This window comes from Heterocephalus glaber, unplaced genomic scaffold (genome assembly GCF_053883595.1).
Source record: "Heterocephalus glaber isolate CG9 unplaced genomic scaffold, H.glaber_assembly_v1.0 deba00000809, whole genome shotgun sequence".
NCBI classification, from domain to species: Eukaryota; Metazoa; Chordata; class Mammalia; order Rodentia; family Bathyergidae; genus Heterocephalus; species Heterocephalus glaber.
The window spans coordinates 2,662,256-2,676,739 of NW_028258163.1; the positions used below are offsets into that span (position 1 = coordinate 2,662,256).

General features: G+C 38.4%; 1 protein-coding gene across 2 annotated transcripts in view; it reads left to right on the forward strand.

Moving 5' to 3' along the window:
- Positions 1–14,484, forward strand: part of Tmem87a (transmembrane protein 87A) — a 54,326-nt gene that overhangs the window by 11,137 nt on the left and 28,705 nt on the right. For both annotated transcript variants that reach the window (XM_087207411.1, XM_087207412.1), the window contains exons 3-7: positions 1,316–1,401; positions 5,559–5,672; positions 7,803–7,856; positions 7,934–7,978; positions 9,467–9,584. In XM_087207411.1, the coding sequence (XP_087063537.1) occupies positions 1,316–1,401; positions 5,559–5,672; positions 7,803–7,856; positions 7,934–7,978; positions 9,467–9,584 (417 nt within the window). The remainder of the gene's footprint in view (positions 1–1,315; positions 1,402–5,558; positions 5,673–7,802; positions 7,857–7,933; positions 7,979–9,466; positions 9,585–14,484) is intronic.

The following is a 14,484-nucleotide window of genomic DNA, read 5'->3' on the forward strand; positions in this document are numbered from 1 at the left end:
AGCATGGCCTCATTGTGCATCCATTTAGCTATAAATGTCTCTAGTTTCTCTTTCTTTATGGCCGAGTAGTACTCCATTTTATTAAAAAAACACATCTTTATCCAGTCTCCAGTTGATGGGCAACTGGGCTGTCAAACTGATGCCTTTTAAAAATGTTTCCCGTGTTAGGGATTGAACCCAGGGCCACAGACATGCTAGGTGAGCCTCTCCCGCTGAGCTACACCCCACGCCCCAGACTAATGACTTGCTCCATTAGAATATTATGTTCCAGTCTCTATTTTAATGAGTTAGTGATATGAAGCTGTCACAGTTCATATGGCTTTTCTTATGGTGAACTTTGAAAAAAGTCTAGTTTACTTTATCTTCTTTATTTTTTGGTTTTATTATTTCTAACTTCCTCAGCTGTTTGCTTTTTTGTTCATTGCTCTATCTTGAGTCATTCAGGATTCAAACTGTGACTTTTTCCCTCAGTGGAACTAATATTTGTACTACCATTTGACAGTCATGAGGGCTGGGGATTTTGCTCAGTGGTTCTGGTGCCTGCCTTGCAAGCTCAAGGACCTGAGTTCGATCCCCAGTACCAAAAAAACAGTCATGAATATTGCCCCTTGACATCCCTGGTGTTCTTAGTCTGTGTCTCTTTGACTGAAGTATGGCTTTTTATTTTTTTCTGGTACCGGAGATTGAACTAAGGACCTTGCACTTGCTAGGCAGGTGCTGGCACCATTGAGCTAAATCTTCGGCCCTGGAGTGTAGCTTTTTAAAAAAGAACTTTAATAATTTGTTCCTGCCCATTCCTCTCTCTGGTCCAGCTTTGTGCTGTTGTATCCTTGTATATTTGTGCCTTGTTCAGTAAGTATTTGAACAATAGGAAACTGCTTTTAATTTAGGACTGCTTTCTTACTCCCAGGCTTTTCCAAATAGAGATCTAAAATTTGATGTTTTAAGGCAGAGAAATAGGCCCACAGTTTCAAAAGAATAAAAAAACTGCCTAACTACTGTTCCTCCCCTCCATGAACAACAATATTATCTGAAAAATATTACTTTATTTTCTTATGTTTGGAGAAAGGGGGGTCTTTGAGTATCTCAGGGTAGAAAATAACTAGGATAGGGGTAATAAGAAAATGCTTGTAAGAAAAAAAAAATGTTTTGGATCTGGGATTTAACTCAGTGGCACTGCACCTGCCTGGAAAGGCCAAGGTCCTGAGTTCGATCGCTGGTACTGGAAAAAAAAAGAATTAAAATACATTTTAAAAAAAGAAAAAAAATTCTTTATTTGGAAATTCTCTTTTATTCACAATAATATCTTTTGTAGTTGATGGAGAACCTTGTGATCAGTCTTTGAATATAACCTGGTTTCTGAAAAGTGCTGACTGTTACAATGAAATCTACAACTTCAAGGTAAGGAACAGAAATGCAGACTTGCTGGGTGTGGTGGTGCACGCCTGACATCCCTGCACTTGGGAGTAGTCTGAAGCAGGGGGATCACCTTGAGTTCAAGGTCAGCCTGGGGTATATAGTGAGTTCAAGGCCAGCCTGAACTACATAACTGGACCCTGTCTCAAAATTAAAAGAACAACAACAAAAACTGTACACACTTTGTTTGGATCTAATAAGTCATTTAGTCCCAACCTCCTTTATAGAGGGAAAGGTATCATGTAGTTAAGGAAGAGTGAAGCTGGAAGTGCAACCCATGCATCTCAGCTTGCAGTCTGTGTTACTAATTCTCAAACTTATTGGTCTCAGGGCTCTTATATTCTTAAAAATTACTTTGGACTCCCAAAAAGCCTGTTCATGTGGGTTTCTCTTAGAAATTAAAATATTTAAAAATTAATTGATATAAAAGTTGTACTGTTAAGTTCATTATATATTAATATAAATATGTATTATAAAAAAACTTGTTCAAAAGAAATAGAAAAGTAGCATTGTTTTGCATTTCTGTAGATCTGTTTAAAATTCAGCATAACAGAAAACAGCTAGGTTCTTGTAGTAAATCATTTTTTACTCAGTGTGTTGTGATACATTATTTTGGTTGAAGTATATGTTAAAAATTTGACCTCACATAGTTATTAGTTAAAAAAGAAAAGGAATGGTGGGCCAGGGATTTAGCTCAGTGGTTCGGCGGCCTGCCTGGCCAGCGCAAGGTCCCAAGTTGGATCCCTGGTGCCAAAATAAATAAATAAATAAATAAAAATTTAAAAAGGAATGGTATTTTCATGATCTTTTCAGATAATTGGAGATATTCTTTGTTTCTGTACCAAAACTCAATAAATGGAATTTCTTAAATACTGAACTGTAGAATCTGATGAGATTGGGTACATTCAGGGTGGTGTGGCCGTAGATGAACTACAGACTCGGAAATCATATTAATGACCTTTTTAATATGTGTGTATATATATATATATATATATATTTGTGTGTGTGTGTGAGTGTTTGTGAGACAAGGTCTTGCTATATAGCTTGGGCTGGCCTTGAACTCACAGCGCTCCTCTTGCCTCAGCCTCCGAAGTGCTGGGATTACAGGTGTGTGCCACATGCTGGCCTATATTCTATAATATAAAATGCACTGATGTGTCTTGCACTTTGAAAGGATATTTTACTTGTGCATGATTTTATAACATAATACATTGGTCATTTAGAAAACACTGGTTGAAATAATTATATAATTCTTTACAACATTAGTTTATTTTACATTAAAATCTAAATTATACTTAAAACCCCCACCTACTGCCCTCCCTATCTCATCAGTAGTTTTTTAAGTGTTAAAAGCCATTTAGTTCATAGTAATGGATACAAATTCTCTAAAATTCTAATTTTTGCTTGAAAGCTCAGATCTTATCATTGGTTACTGTGGTGCTGTGTCCATTCTTTTCCTTGAAGTTACAGCTCATTTTCAAGACAATAACCAAATCTGATGACTGTAGTCAGTCATTTTTTTCAAATAAAACAAAGTAGCTCACTTAGTTGTGTGACAAAACAGTTGCAAAGTCTTTAAGACAATCATTTTGCATACTTGCCATTTTGTTGTGTAGATTATTAAAAGTGGCATGGTGTCACATCTAGATTTAATAGCATTAATAATTTTTGCTGTTTCAGCAAGGACATTCTTACATAAAACTGTCCCCCTACCCACTGTGAGCTTGTGACTGTGAAGAATGGAATTACCCGGTGTAGTTTGCACCACTGCCTTGGTTCCTGATGGGGGGTGATGATTTTACCACCATTGTTACTGTGCCATCATTGCAGGCAAATAGTTTTGACCTCTACACCTTGTGAAAGACCAGTTTTCGAGAGTTGCTGCAGTGTATAATACTTGAGCATTGCTCTGTTAGGCCTCTTTCATTCTGTTTCCATCCTGCTATTTGCCATTTTCATCATTCATTCCCCCCCAAAAGATTTTCCTATTGAATTTTCTTTACAAAGATAATTTGGTCCTATAAAAAGCCCAAGGTAAGCATTTTGACTCTCTGCTTAGGTTTTTAAATGACCTGTTTTGTAATGTAGATGATTTTTGTTGGCTTTTGTTATATAACATTGGGTTGGATTGATGTGGTAGGAATGAAAAGACTGAAGAATTTAGAAAGAAATGATATGTTCAGAATATGGGTTGATGTCATTGATCTTTTTCTTTGAATTGTTTACTAGTTGAATTTACAGTAAAAGGTTCATGTGATTGAAACTTGGTCAAGTGCTTAGTAGATCCTCTCTTCATAGGAAATTATTTTGGATAAAGGGGATGACAAGAAGGTGGGATGTAGTATTGGAGCTTATTTTCTTTTTTCTTTTCCTTGTTTTTCTTGGTATCGGGGATTAAACTTGGGGTCCTTGGGCTTTTGAGGCAGGCAGCGGAACCACTGAGCTAAATCCCTGGCCCCTTGGAGCTATTTTCTAATGAAGGCGTCATCAGAGATGTAGATATCAGAAAAATCACAGAACTGATAGGTGAAGCCACAGGAATTAGGTTTTGGGCTATGAATAGCTATTGTAGTTTGCACTCTGTCTTAGCTAATGAGCACAAATACATCTTTTTGTTGATGTTATTTAGGTAACTAATTTTTATTAGTACATGTTTGCAGTACATGATTACCTTCATTTTAGGAAGTTGATACACGTACATAACCCATTTTAATTCTTTTTACTTCCTTTTCCCTTTTTCCTCCTCCCTCTATTTCTTATTCCCCTTCTCATTTGCAAAATATCTGTCCCCCTTTTCCTTTTTTTTCCCTTTCCGGTACCAGGGATCGAACTCAGGACCTTGCGGTTGCCAGGCAGGCACAGCACCGCTGAGCTACATCCCTGCCCCCCCCTTCCCTATTATCTGTCTTTTTGGTTTTTTTGGTGCTGGGGATCGAACTCAGAACCTTGCGCTTGCGAGGCAGGTGCTGTAACCACTGAGCTAAATCCCCGGCCCTATCTGCCTTTTATTTTATGCTTTAATTTATGTGTACTCCAGATTTTTCATATAAGAAAAACCATGCAGTTTTTAAGCTTGTGAGTCTAATAGGTAACTTTTACATATATTTTCACATGACCAAAACCTTCCTTCTGGCCTCTGCTAATTAGTTTTCCATTGTTTCTGGAATTACTGCCTTTTGTGAGCTAAAGACAAGACTTCTGCAATCTAGAGTTTTACTAATGTTAAGTTTTTTGTAGGGAACAGGGAAAGGGGATGTTACTAGAACCTCTGCAGTAAGTCCTAGTCTCCTGTAAGCCATGGCAGCAGAAGGCGAATTAATTTACTATACAGGAAAGGTAGAAAAATGAGACTTTGAGAAGCTGAGCTTTGGATCTGATCAGTGCTGCTCTGGACGGCAAAGTTGAAAGCCCCCAGCTTACCGCACCTTTTATTCAGTACATCAGGAGAAACAGATGTTAACAAAAGAGTTGCAGAGAGTTCAGTACATTGGGATGAACAAGGTGTAACAAATGACTTGCAGAGAGTTCAGAACATCGGGATAAACAAAGTGTAACAATCCAAGAACAATGGGGAACTGAGTAGATGAAGATTTTGTTCCTCCCAGGATGTCTTCAGCTGGTGTAATCTTGTCCTGGAGCATCACAGCATCACCTGATCATTGAGGTCTCAGTTATGACTGGGGACCAAAATGGAATTATGTCTCGAAATGCTATAGCTGGCCTGTAGGCAGGAGAACTAGGCCTAATCAAATGATTTTTTCCTAAAATTATGTAGCATTGCTCCCGACAGTTTTTGGATACAATTATAGTCTTTTTCTGATTCTGTTTTTATTGTATTTTTATGGTACTGGTAATTGAACCTAGGGAGCATTGAGCTATATCCCCAGCCCTTTTCTAAAATTTTATTTTGAGATAGGATTTTGCTATGTTGCCCAGGCTGGCCTCAAATTCGCAGTCGTCCTTCTTCAGCCTTCTGGGTAGCTAGAATTGCAGATGTATGCTACCATGTCTGGCTTGATGCTGTTAACTTTTAAAATAGAATCAAAATTACATTTGTACCACGGGTGATCAGTTTGCTAGTGTCTACCTATGCTATTTGTGATAGGTAAGTTAAATATTTTATATTTTTCTTTTTTTCCCAGGCAGAAGAAGTAGAGACATATTTGGAAAAACTTAAGGAAAAAAGAGACTTGTCTGGAAAATACCAAACATCATCAAAATTGTTCCAAAACTGCAGTGAACTCTTTAAAACACAGGTAATCTTTGAAAGTGATGGGAGAGAAATTTAAGAGGTTAAAAAATGTAAGGTCTATATTTTCTCCTTTATCTGTTTCCCCACCAGTTAAAGAGAAATGAGTTGGAATCCTGTCCTGATAAGTGCATAGTCAGCCACTTACATACTCACTTTATTAAGAGATCATATACTTTCTTTCCTTCCTTTGTTTGTAAAAGGCAAAACTCCAAGTTTTTTTAATTGTTGTAAAATATGTATAACTTCTTAATGTGTAATTAATTTTTTTTTTTTTGGTACGGGGATCGAACTCGGGATCTTGCGCTCCCTTGCCCCTCCAAGGCAGGCTGCAGAACCACTGAGCTAAATCCGTGGCCCCAGTGTGTAATGTAATTGAACGGATGATTCCGTGACAGTTGAGTACTGCATGCACGTTGCTGTGCACCTATAGCCACCATCTATCCCCAGAGTGCTTATCACCCCAGGCTGAAGCTCCACATCCACTAAATACCACTCCCATCCCTCCTAGTCCCTAGGAGTCATTCATGTGTTCTAGATACCTTATGTAAATAGAATCAGATAATTTTTACTGAGTTACTTTACTCTAATGTTTTCAAGGCTCATCTATGTTGCAGTATTTCATTTCCTTTTTTTTTTTTTTTTGGTACCGGGAATCGAACTCGGGACCTTGCGCTTGTGAGGCAGGCAGCAGAACCAATGAGCTAAATCCCTGGCCCTAACACCAGTTTTTTGATGGAAAAATTTTTATAGGTATTGAAACAGTTATTTGTCTTTAAAAATTGCTTTGGACCTGGGCATGGTAGCATACGCTTGTAATCCCAGCTACTCAGGAGACTGAGGTAGGAGGATTGTAAGTTTGAGACTAGCCTGGTGAACCTAGCGAGACTTTGTCTCAAAGTAAAATTTTAAAAAAAAATTAAAAGAAGGAAAAAAAAAAAAAGCCAGGGATATTGCTTAGTAGAGTACTTGCCCATTGTGTGTGAGACCCTGGGTTCAATCTCTAGTGTAGGAATATTTAGTAAGTTGCCTTGAAGTTGGCAAGGAGTTCCCTGAAGGCATAGTTTTCTGTTTAGTCACTAGAAGTGTTTATAAGACTTTATAGTAATTGCTAATTGCTAAGCAAATAAAGTAATTGATCACTGAGTTGTAAGAGTTCAGCTGTTGTCATAGCTTAGATTTTATGGAATTAGAGGGGAAAGAAAACAACTTTAATATGGTAGAAGGAGAGTAGAGAAAACTAGAAGCAATTATTTTGGATAGTTTGTATCTGTATTGTGTTAGTATGTTTTCTGTTGGTTCTCTGAATAATGCACGAGGCAAGGATGATTGGCTGGTCTTAAGTTTGAGTAGGGAACGTGACTTGTGTCTTACTTCATGAGGTTCCCATTTTAGATCAGCTCTAATCTTCCAAGAGTTATAGCAAACCCTGCCCTGTTAGTAAGGTTTACACTCCAGCAGTCTAATTTCTATTAATGTAACTTTTTACAGCCATAGAATGTGTTGTGATGGAAGGAATAGTGGACCTAAGAGTTAGGAGTCAGGTTCAGATCCATTTCTGCATTTATAGTTTCATGACTTTAAGCCTCATTTTCCTCATCTGTAGAATGAGAGATTTTCTAAGGTTTCCATTCTGTGCATATATCATAATCTTAGGGGTTTTTTTGTTTTGTTTTGTTTTTGGAACCGGGGATCGAACTCAGGACCTTGTGCTTGCAAGGCAGGTGGTGGCACCACTGAGCTAAATCCCCAGCCCATAATCTTAGGTTTTGTCATTCATAAATGTTGTTATGTTTATACAGTAGAAAAATTGGTCAGTTTGCTTTGATTCTTTTGTTTGTTTGTTTTTTGAGACAGGGTCTTGTTATGTTGTTCAGGGTAGGCTTAAACTCACTGTGTAGACCAGGCTGGCCATGAACTCATGATGATCCTCCTGCCTCATGCTTTGCTATTTTTTAGCTCTTAGCAAGGTTTTATTTATTTTGTTTGTGGTTAATTGGGAATCTTGTCTACAGATGCTATATTACTGTATAAACTATTATATTTTGTTTTACTTTAACCATTTCTGTGAATTTTGAGTTATACTTTTCCTTTTGTATTTATACATCTTTGATTTAGTTTTGTGTTTGTTTTGTAGAGCTTTTCTGGGGAGTCTGTGCACCGGCTGCCTCTTTTAGGAGAAAAACAGGAGGTAATTATTTTCCTTACATATTTCTGGGAGTAAAGTAAATTATTCTAAATTAATTTTCTTTTTTGTCATGTTTAAAGGTTAAGGAGAATGGAACAAATCTTACCTTTACTGGAGAGAGAACTGTAAGTGTATTTGGGCATTTGTGACATTGAACACGTTTTAATATTCAGGTAGTTTTGAATTATTTTCACTAGGTTAACATTTACAAAGAAATGTAAGACTGAAGGCTGTACACCAACATATTAATAATGATTGTCTGTAGATGGTATTATAAGTGATTTTTATTTTCTTCTTTGTGTTTTTTCTATTGTGTAATTATTCCTCCCCAATAAATATTTGTAAATAGGAAGAAACTTAACTTAAAAAGACCTTAAAGCTCCATCTAAAATTATCTATGATAAGACTGTAACTACAGGAGAGTTTGGAAAGTTGAAATAAGGCCAAGAGCTATAAATATACTTTTTTTTTTGATACAGGGTCTCGCTATATAGTTCAGGCTAACCTTGAACTCACTATGTAGCCCAGGGTGGCCTCTTAAACTCACAGCGATCCTCCTGCCTCAGCCTCCCAAGTGCTGGGATTAAATATGTTTTAAATTTTTTAAATATATGCTGTATGGAGGTTTCACTTTCTAATTCATAATGACTAATTCCTCAAAACTTTTGCAAAGTTAAAAATACAGAGAAAATAAGATGTTTATATGTGGGCTGGGAATGTAGCTCAGCGGTGACAAGGCCCTGAGTTCGATACCTGGTTAGCGCCCCCCCCCCCCAAAAACATTTATCTGTGTTAGTCCTGGTTTTTGGTTTTTTGTTTTTGTTTTTTTTTGTTTTGGTACCGGGGATCAAACTCTGGGTCTTTACGCTTGCAAGGCAGGCGGCAGAACCACTGAGCTAAATCCCCAGCCCATGTCCTGGTTTTTCACAAAGCTGATTAAGGTTTTAATTTTATACAACTTTATTAAGACACAGTACTCTTAACATACTATTCATGCTTTTAAGGCATACAGTGTAGTAAGGTTTCAGTTTGTTCACAGTTGTATAACCAACAGCTGATCCCAGAACCCATTACTGCTCACTCCGCAGTCTTCCCTGCCTCTAGTCTCCGGCAGCCGCTATCCTGCTTTCTGTTGCTTGCATGTCTATTCAAAGCATTTTTCATGGTGGGATGACTCAATGTATGACCTTGTGTGTGGCTTTTTCACTGTCAGCTACTCTTTCTCAGCCTTCTCTTTCTGCCTGTGCAGAGGCCTTAGGGATGCCAGGATTGAGTTCGTGGGCTGTCTCTGGTCTCCTTGGGCTCTGCCTTGCTCCGGGCATGTGGAGCTGACCCTGCACATGCACGTTGCCATCTGGATGCTTTTCAGTGTCCCCATAAACATCCCATTCTCTAGCTTCTCCATAGCTCTAGCTGCTAATGTCGTATCAGGAAGCTGTGATCTATAGCAGTTGCTGAGTGTTTCTGACAGATGTTTCTGATGGATGTCTTGAGAACGAGCTTTTGTTCACTGAGTGGTCTGAGTCAGGTCAGATGGAGCAAGGTTTTCATGTCATGTTGTGTGCTCTTAATTCTTAAGACTTGAAGGTTTCCTGCCTTTCTTCCCTCCTCAGGCACTGCATGAACCACTGCAAACTTGGCAGGATGCGCCATACATTTTTATTGTGCACGTTGGCATTTCTTCCTCAAAGGAATCATCAAAAGAAAATTCACTACGTAATCTTTTCACCAGTAAGTTCATTGTTTTTTTTAAGTTTGTTATTTTTTTCTTATGTCATATATGATAGAGAGGCTAAAATTGCTTTAAGTGAAAGAATAATTTAGTAAGAATGTTTTTGTGAAGTAGAAAAATTAGAGGAGAAAAATTAACATCTTTCTGCATTCAGGCACTTCCCAGGCACTTCATACATGGTTTCTTCTGAAGTATTCCAGGTACCAAGTTGCATTTTTCTTCCTTTGGTCCTCTTGCTTTTAAAATTTGTAATTTGTGTCTTGTTCTCAGTATTCTCTGAACTAGAATGAGGAAAACTTGGTCAGGGCTGGGTGTAGTGGGGCACACCTGTAATCTTGGCACTCAGGAGGCTGAGGCAGGAGGATTGCTGCAATTCCAGGCTACCCTGGGGTACATAGTGAGTTCAAGGCCAACCTGAACTACATAGCAAGATCCTGTCTCAAAACAAACAAACAAACTTGGTCATCAAGTCAAAACTTTAAAAAATTTCATTAACATTGGTACTTTTTGATGTCTCAAGAATTTTTCTTATGCGCTCTCCTCCTGTTGGTGGAGCACAGTTTGTGGAGTCATCACTCGTATCTAGAGTTTTGTGGAATCTCCTTCTCTGGATGTATTTTCTGTGGTTTCCGTTTTTGTTTCTTCTTTCTACCTTGCAGTTTCCTCCCCTACCTTGTTTTCTCAGGTAGAATATTGAATAGAAACTGATGGTAGCCATCTTTATTGGCAATATTTTTACATTTCCCATAGGTATTAACTGTAGATTTTTCAACATATTCTTCATTTGGTTAAGAATGTTTTTTTAATTTTCTTTTTTTTGGTACCGGGGATTGAACTCGGGTCCTTGTGCTTGCGCAGCAGAAGAATGTTCTTTTCTATTCTGAGTTTACCAAATATTTTCCTTTTTTCTTTTCTTTTTTTGTGCACATGCTAGGCAAATACTGTACTATGGAGTTACATTCCCAGGCCTTCTTTAAAAAAAAATACAAAAAGTGATGCTCAGTTTTATCGTCACTTGATTGTATTGATTAAAATTATATAGTCTTTTTTGTTTAATACGTTAATGTGATAACATTACGTTAATTGGTTTCTAATTTTAAATTATGCTGAGCATGGTGGTGCACATCTGTAGTTCCAGCACTTTGGAGGCTGAGGCAGGAGGATTGACGTGAGTTTGAAGTCAGCCTGGGCTACATGGCACAACCCTGAGTCAAAACAAACAAACAAAAATTGTTCTTGAATTTTTGGGACGCCTGATACTTGGTCTTGATGATTATCCATCCCCATCCTTAGCCCTCTAAACAGCTATATACCCACTGCTGAGTTCTCTTAGTATCTTATTAGGTTGTTGTCTTATGTTCAAAGTAAGATTGGCCTATAATTCTTTACTTATTCTGTCTTCCTCTGGTTTTGGTTATGCTAATCTCATACAGTGTTGGAGAATGTCCCCTTTTTAAATATTCTGTGGAACAGTTTTTGTAAGGGTAAGGTTATCCAATGCTTGAGTGAATGGTAGAACTCACCTGTAGTACTGTTTTGACCTGTTGTTCTTTTTGTCCACCCTCCTTCCCTGACAGATAAGTGTTTTGATTTAGTTTTTGTTTTCTTTGAATCTTTTTTTGAGAAATCATTCATTTCACTTAAGATTTTTTCTTCTGCTGGTGCTTCTGCTTCTTCTGCTTCTGCTCTTTCTCCTCTGCCTCCCCTCCTTTTTCTTCTGCTGCTGCTTCTGCTGTTTGCTTTTTTTGAGACAGGGTCACACTGGAAGTTCAGGCTGGCCTTGAGATCACTATGTGGCCTAGTCAGCTTTCAGAGTGATGAGATTTATAGGTATGTGCCAGGACACCCAGCAAGATTTCTAATTATTGACAAATTCATGGTATTTCTTTACCAAAAACCTATGGTATCTGTAGATTTTACAACCCTTAATATTGCTTTTGTCTTTTTTACTTGTTAAATCTTCTTGGGATTTATTTTTATACCAGCGAATTAGCTTTTATCCTTGTTAATTTTCTAAGCATTTCTTTCTTTTATTTGACTTTTAAACTTCTGATTCTTACATGTTAAATGTTTAACTCCCAATTCAGAAGTGGGTCTTGTGACTCTTAGTGGGATAGGGCATATCAGAGATCGCAGCAAGCCATAGGTGGCCTGGTGTCTGGACCCCTGAGTATCTCTGTGCCTCTTCCTGTCTGGGCCCATGCTTGTTCATGGGTAATACAGTCTCTGGGAGCAGTTGCCAGCATTTATTATTAGCTGTCTTTTTTTTTTTTTTTTTACGTGGATGGAAGAGTAGCCCTGCCCCAATCTGTTTCCACCTCTTCATGCATCAAACATGGCTTTAGTTCCTCCTCTTTTTCTTTGAATCCTACTAATTTCAGTGCTTTGCACTTAGAACTACCACAGCCTGCTTTTGGGCCCAGAGTCTAGCATGAACATAGATTTAGTTCTATGTGCTTTTTCTTTTTTATATTTTATCCATTTATGGTTTGGAGCTAAGAAGTTACATTAATTATACTAGCTGAAAGTCCTTGAATAATCTTTCTAAAACCATTTTATATTCTCTTAATTAAAACCTTTGGTGAGTCATTATTGCCTATAAAATGTCCACATTTTGCAGCAAGATTTTTTAAACTCTTTACAACTTTTTTTCAGTTTACTTCTTGTTGGTTTATGTCAAAATACTATAGTATGGCACTATGTACAGTCTCAGACTAAACGTTTTTTAAATATATCACACAGTTTGAAAACTGGCAGTGCTGAGGATTGAACCTAGGCCTTGGACATACTAGGGTGGTACTCTACCACCACTGAGCTACATACTCCGGCAAAACTTTTTTTGATTGTGTTATTTTCTCTTATCTGGAAGGCTTTATTTATTAATTTATTTGATACTGGGGATCGAACTCAGGTCCTTGTACTTGAAAGACAGATGGCGGAACCATTGAGCTAAATCCCCAGCCCTGAAAGGCTTTTTAATCTGTCTTGGAAAGTATATACTCAGCCTTTTGGAGCTAGCTCAGAAAAATGGTTCTCTGGTATTTCCCAACTCCTTTCCCTGCTAAGTGGTAATCCACTAGATGGCAGAAAACATCTTATTCATCTTGTGCCATGCTTTCTTTTTCCTTCCTTCCCTCCTTTTCTACTTTCTTTTGCTTTTTCTTAAATGGCAGATAGTTTTTTCTTTATTGCAACTACCCAGCTCCACCATGGTGGTGCAGAGGCAGCTATCGACAATATGAATGAATGAATGTGTCTGTGTTACAATGAAACTTTGTTTATAAAAATAAAGGTGGCTAGAATTGGTCTGTGTGGTATATTTTGCTGGACTCTGGCATAGAAATTAAGCAAAATGTGTGACATAGATGATATTCACTACTGTTTTAGTTCTTGTTGCTGAGTCAAAAATACCTGACACTCAGAGTTAAAGGGGGAAAGGTTTATTTGGCTCACAGTTTATAGAAGTTTCAGTCCATTATTGGCTGGCTCCAAGGCAGGGTGCCATGGCAGAGGGGCATTGCAGAGGAGAGACAGTCCAGCAGGGCAGGCAGAAGGCAATAAGCACCAAGCAGGGCCAGAAGCAGGCAACAGTGGCAGCCCTCTTTCTGTCCCTTATGTCCTATTGAGACTACCAGCTTTTAGGGCGAGTAGCACTCACACTTGGGGTGGGGCACCCTTAATCCTAGCATTGCACCATGAATCAATCCCAGCATTACACACTCTAGATCCAGCCACCTCTGAAAAAGCCCCACCCATGACTGCATGAGGCTTTGGGGGGACATGTAGACATAAGCTATAACTACTTAGTTGTTCTTTTGTTAAGTTAGCAAAATATTTAGCTTTAATAACCGGGTCTCTGAAATTTTTTTGATTGCTATTATGGGTTGTTCCTTTTTTCATTAAGTATTAGACTCAGTTTACTTTCAATAATGTTACGTCCTTTTGGCCTGATAAATGCTGGTGGAAAATTTTGATCAAATGGCAGTTATCATATATCTGTCTCTAGAGATTATCACTTTTCAGGTAAATCAGATTTTCATTAATCATATCAAGAAACTACCTAGTTCCGGCGCCTGCTGCGCAAACGCAAGGTCCCCGGTACCAAAAAAATAAATAAATAAAAGTTCTTTAAGAAACTAGGGAACAGGGGAAGGGGACGGTACCAGAACCTCTGCAGTAAGTCCTAGTCTCCTGCGAGCCACGGCAGCACATGGCGAATTACAGGAAAGGTAGACAAATGAGACTAAGAAGCTGAGCTTTGGGTCTGATCAGTGCTGCTGCGGGCAGCAAAGACAAAAGCCCCCGAGCTTGCAGCACCTTTTATTCAGTACAAGGGGAAACAGGTGTAACAAGTGAAAATGCAAAGTTCAGTACTTTACTTTGGGATAAACAAGGTGTAAAAAGACTAGGGGGCAGTGGAAATCTAAGAACAATGAGGAACTATGCAGATGAAGATTTGGTTCCTTCGCGGTGTCTCCCGCAGGTGTGGTCTTGTCCTGGAGATTACAGCATCCGGGGATCACTGAGGTCTCAGTTGTGACCAAGGCCAAAATGCAATTATGTCTGGAATGTCGTAGCTGGCCTGTAGGCCTGAGAACTAGGCCTACTCAAATGATTTTTCCCTAGAATTATGTAGCATTGCTCCCAACAAAACTACCCAAATATTTTTTATTAAGTACAGTCTTAAAATAGTCAATTTTAAAATAATTTTGTTAGTTATACACAATCTTATTGTAAGACCGAGGGCCTTACCAAATGCTCCGAGGAGCTGACTAGTGAAGCACACCCACGAATCCCAGCGGTGTCTTCAGAATGTAAGACCAAGAGCCTTACCAAACGCTCCGAGGAGCTGACTACGGCGAAGAACACCCGGGAAGGAACACACCGGACAAGTTGGAA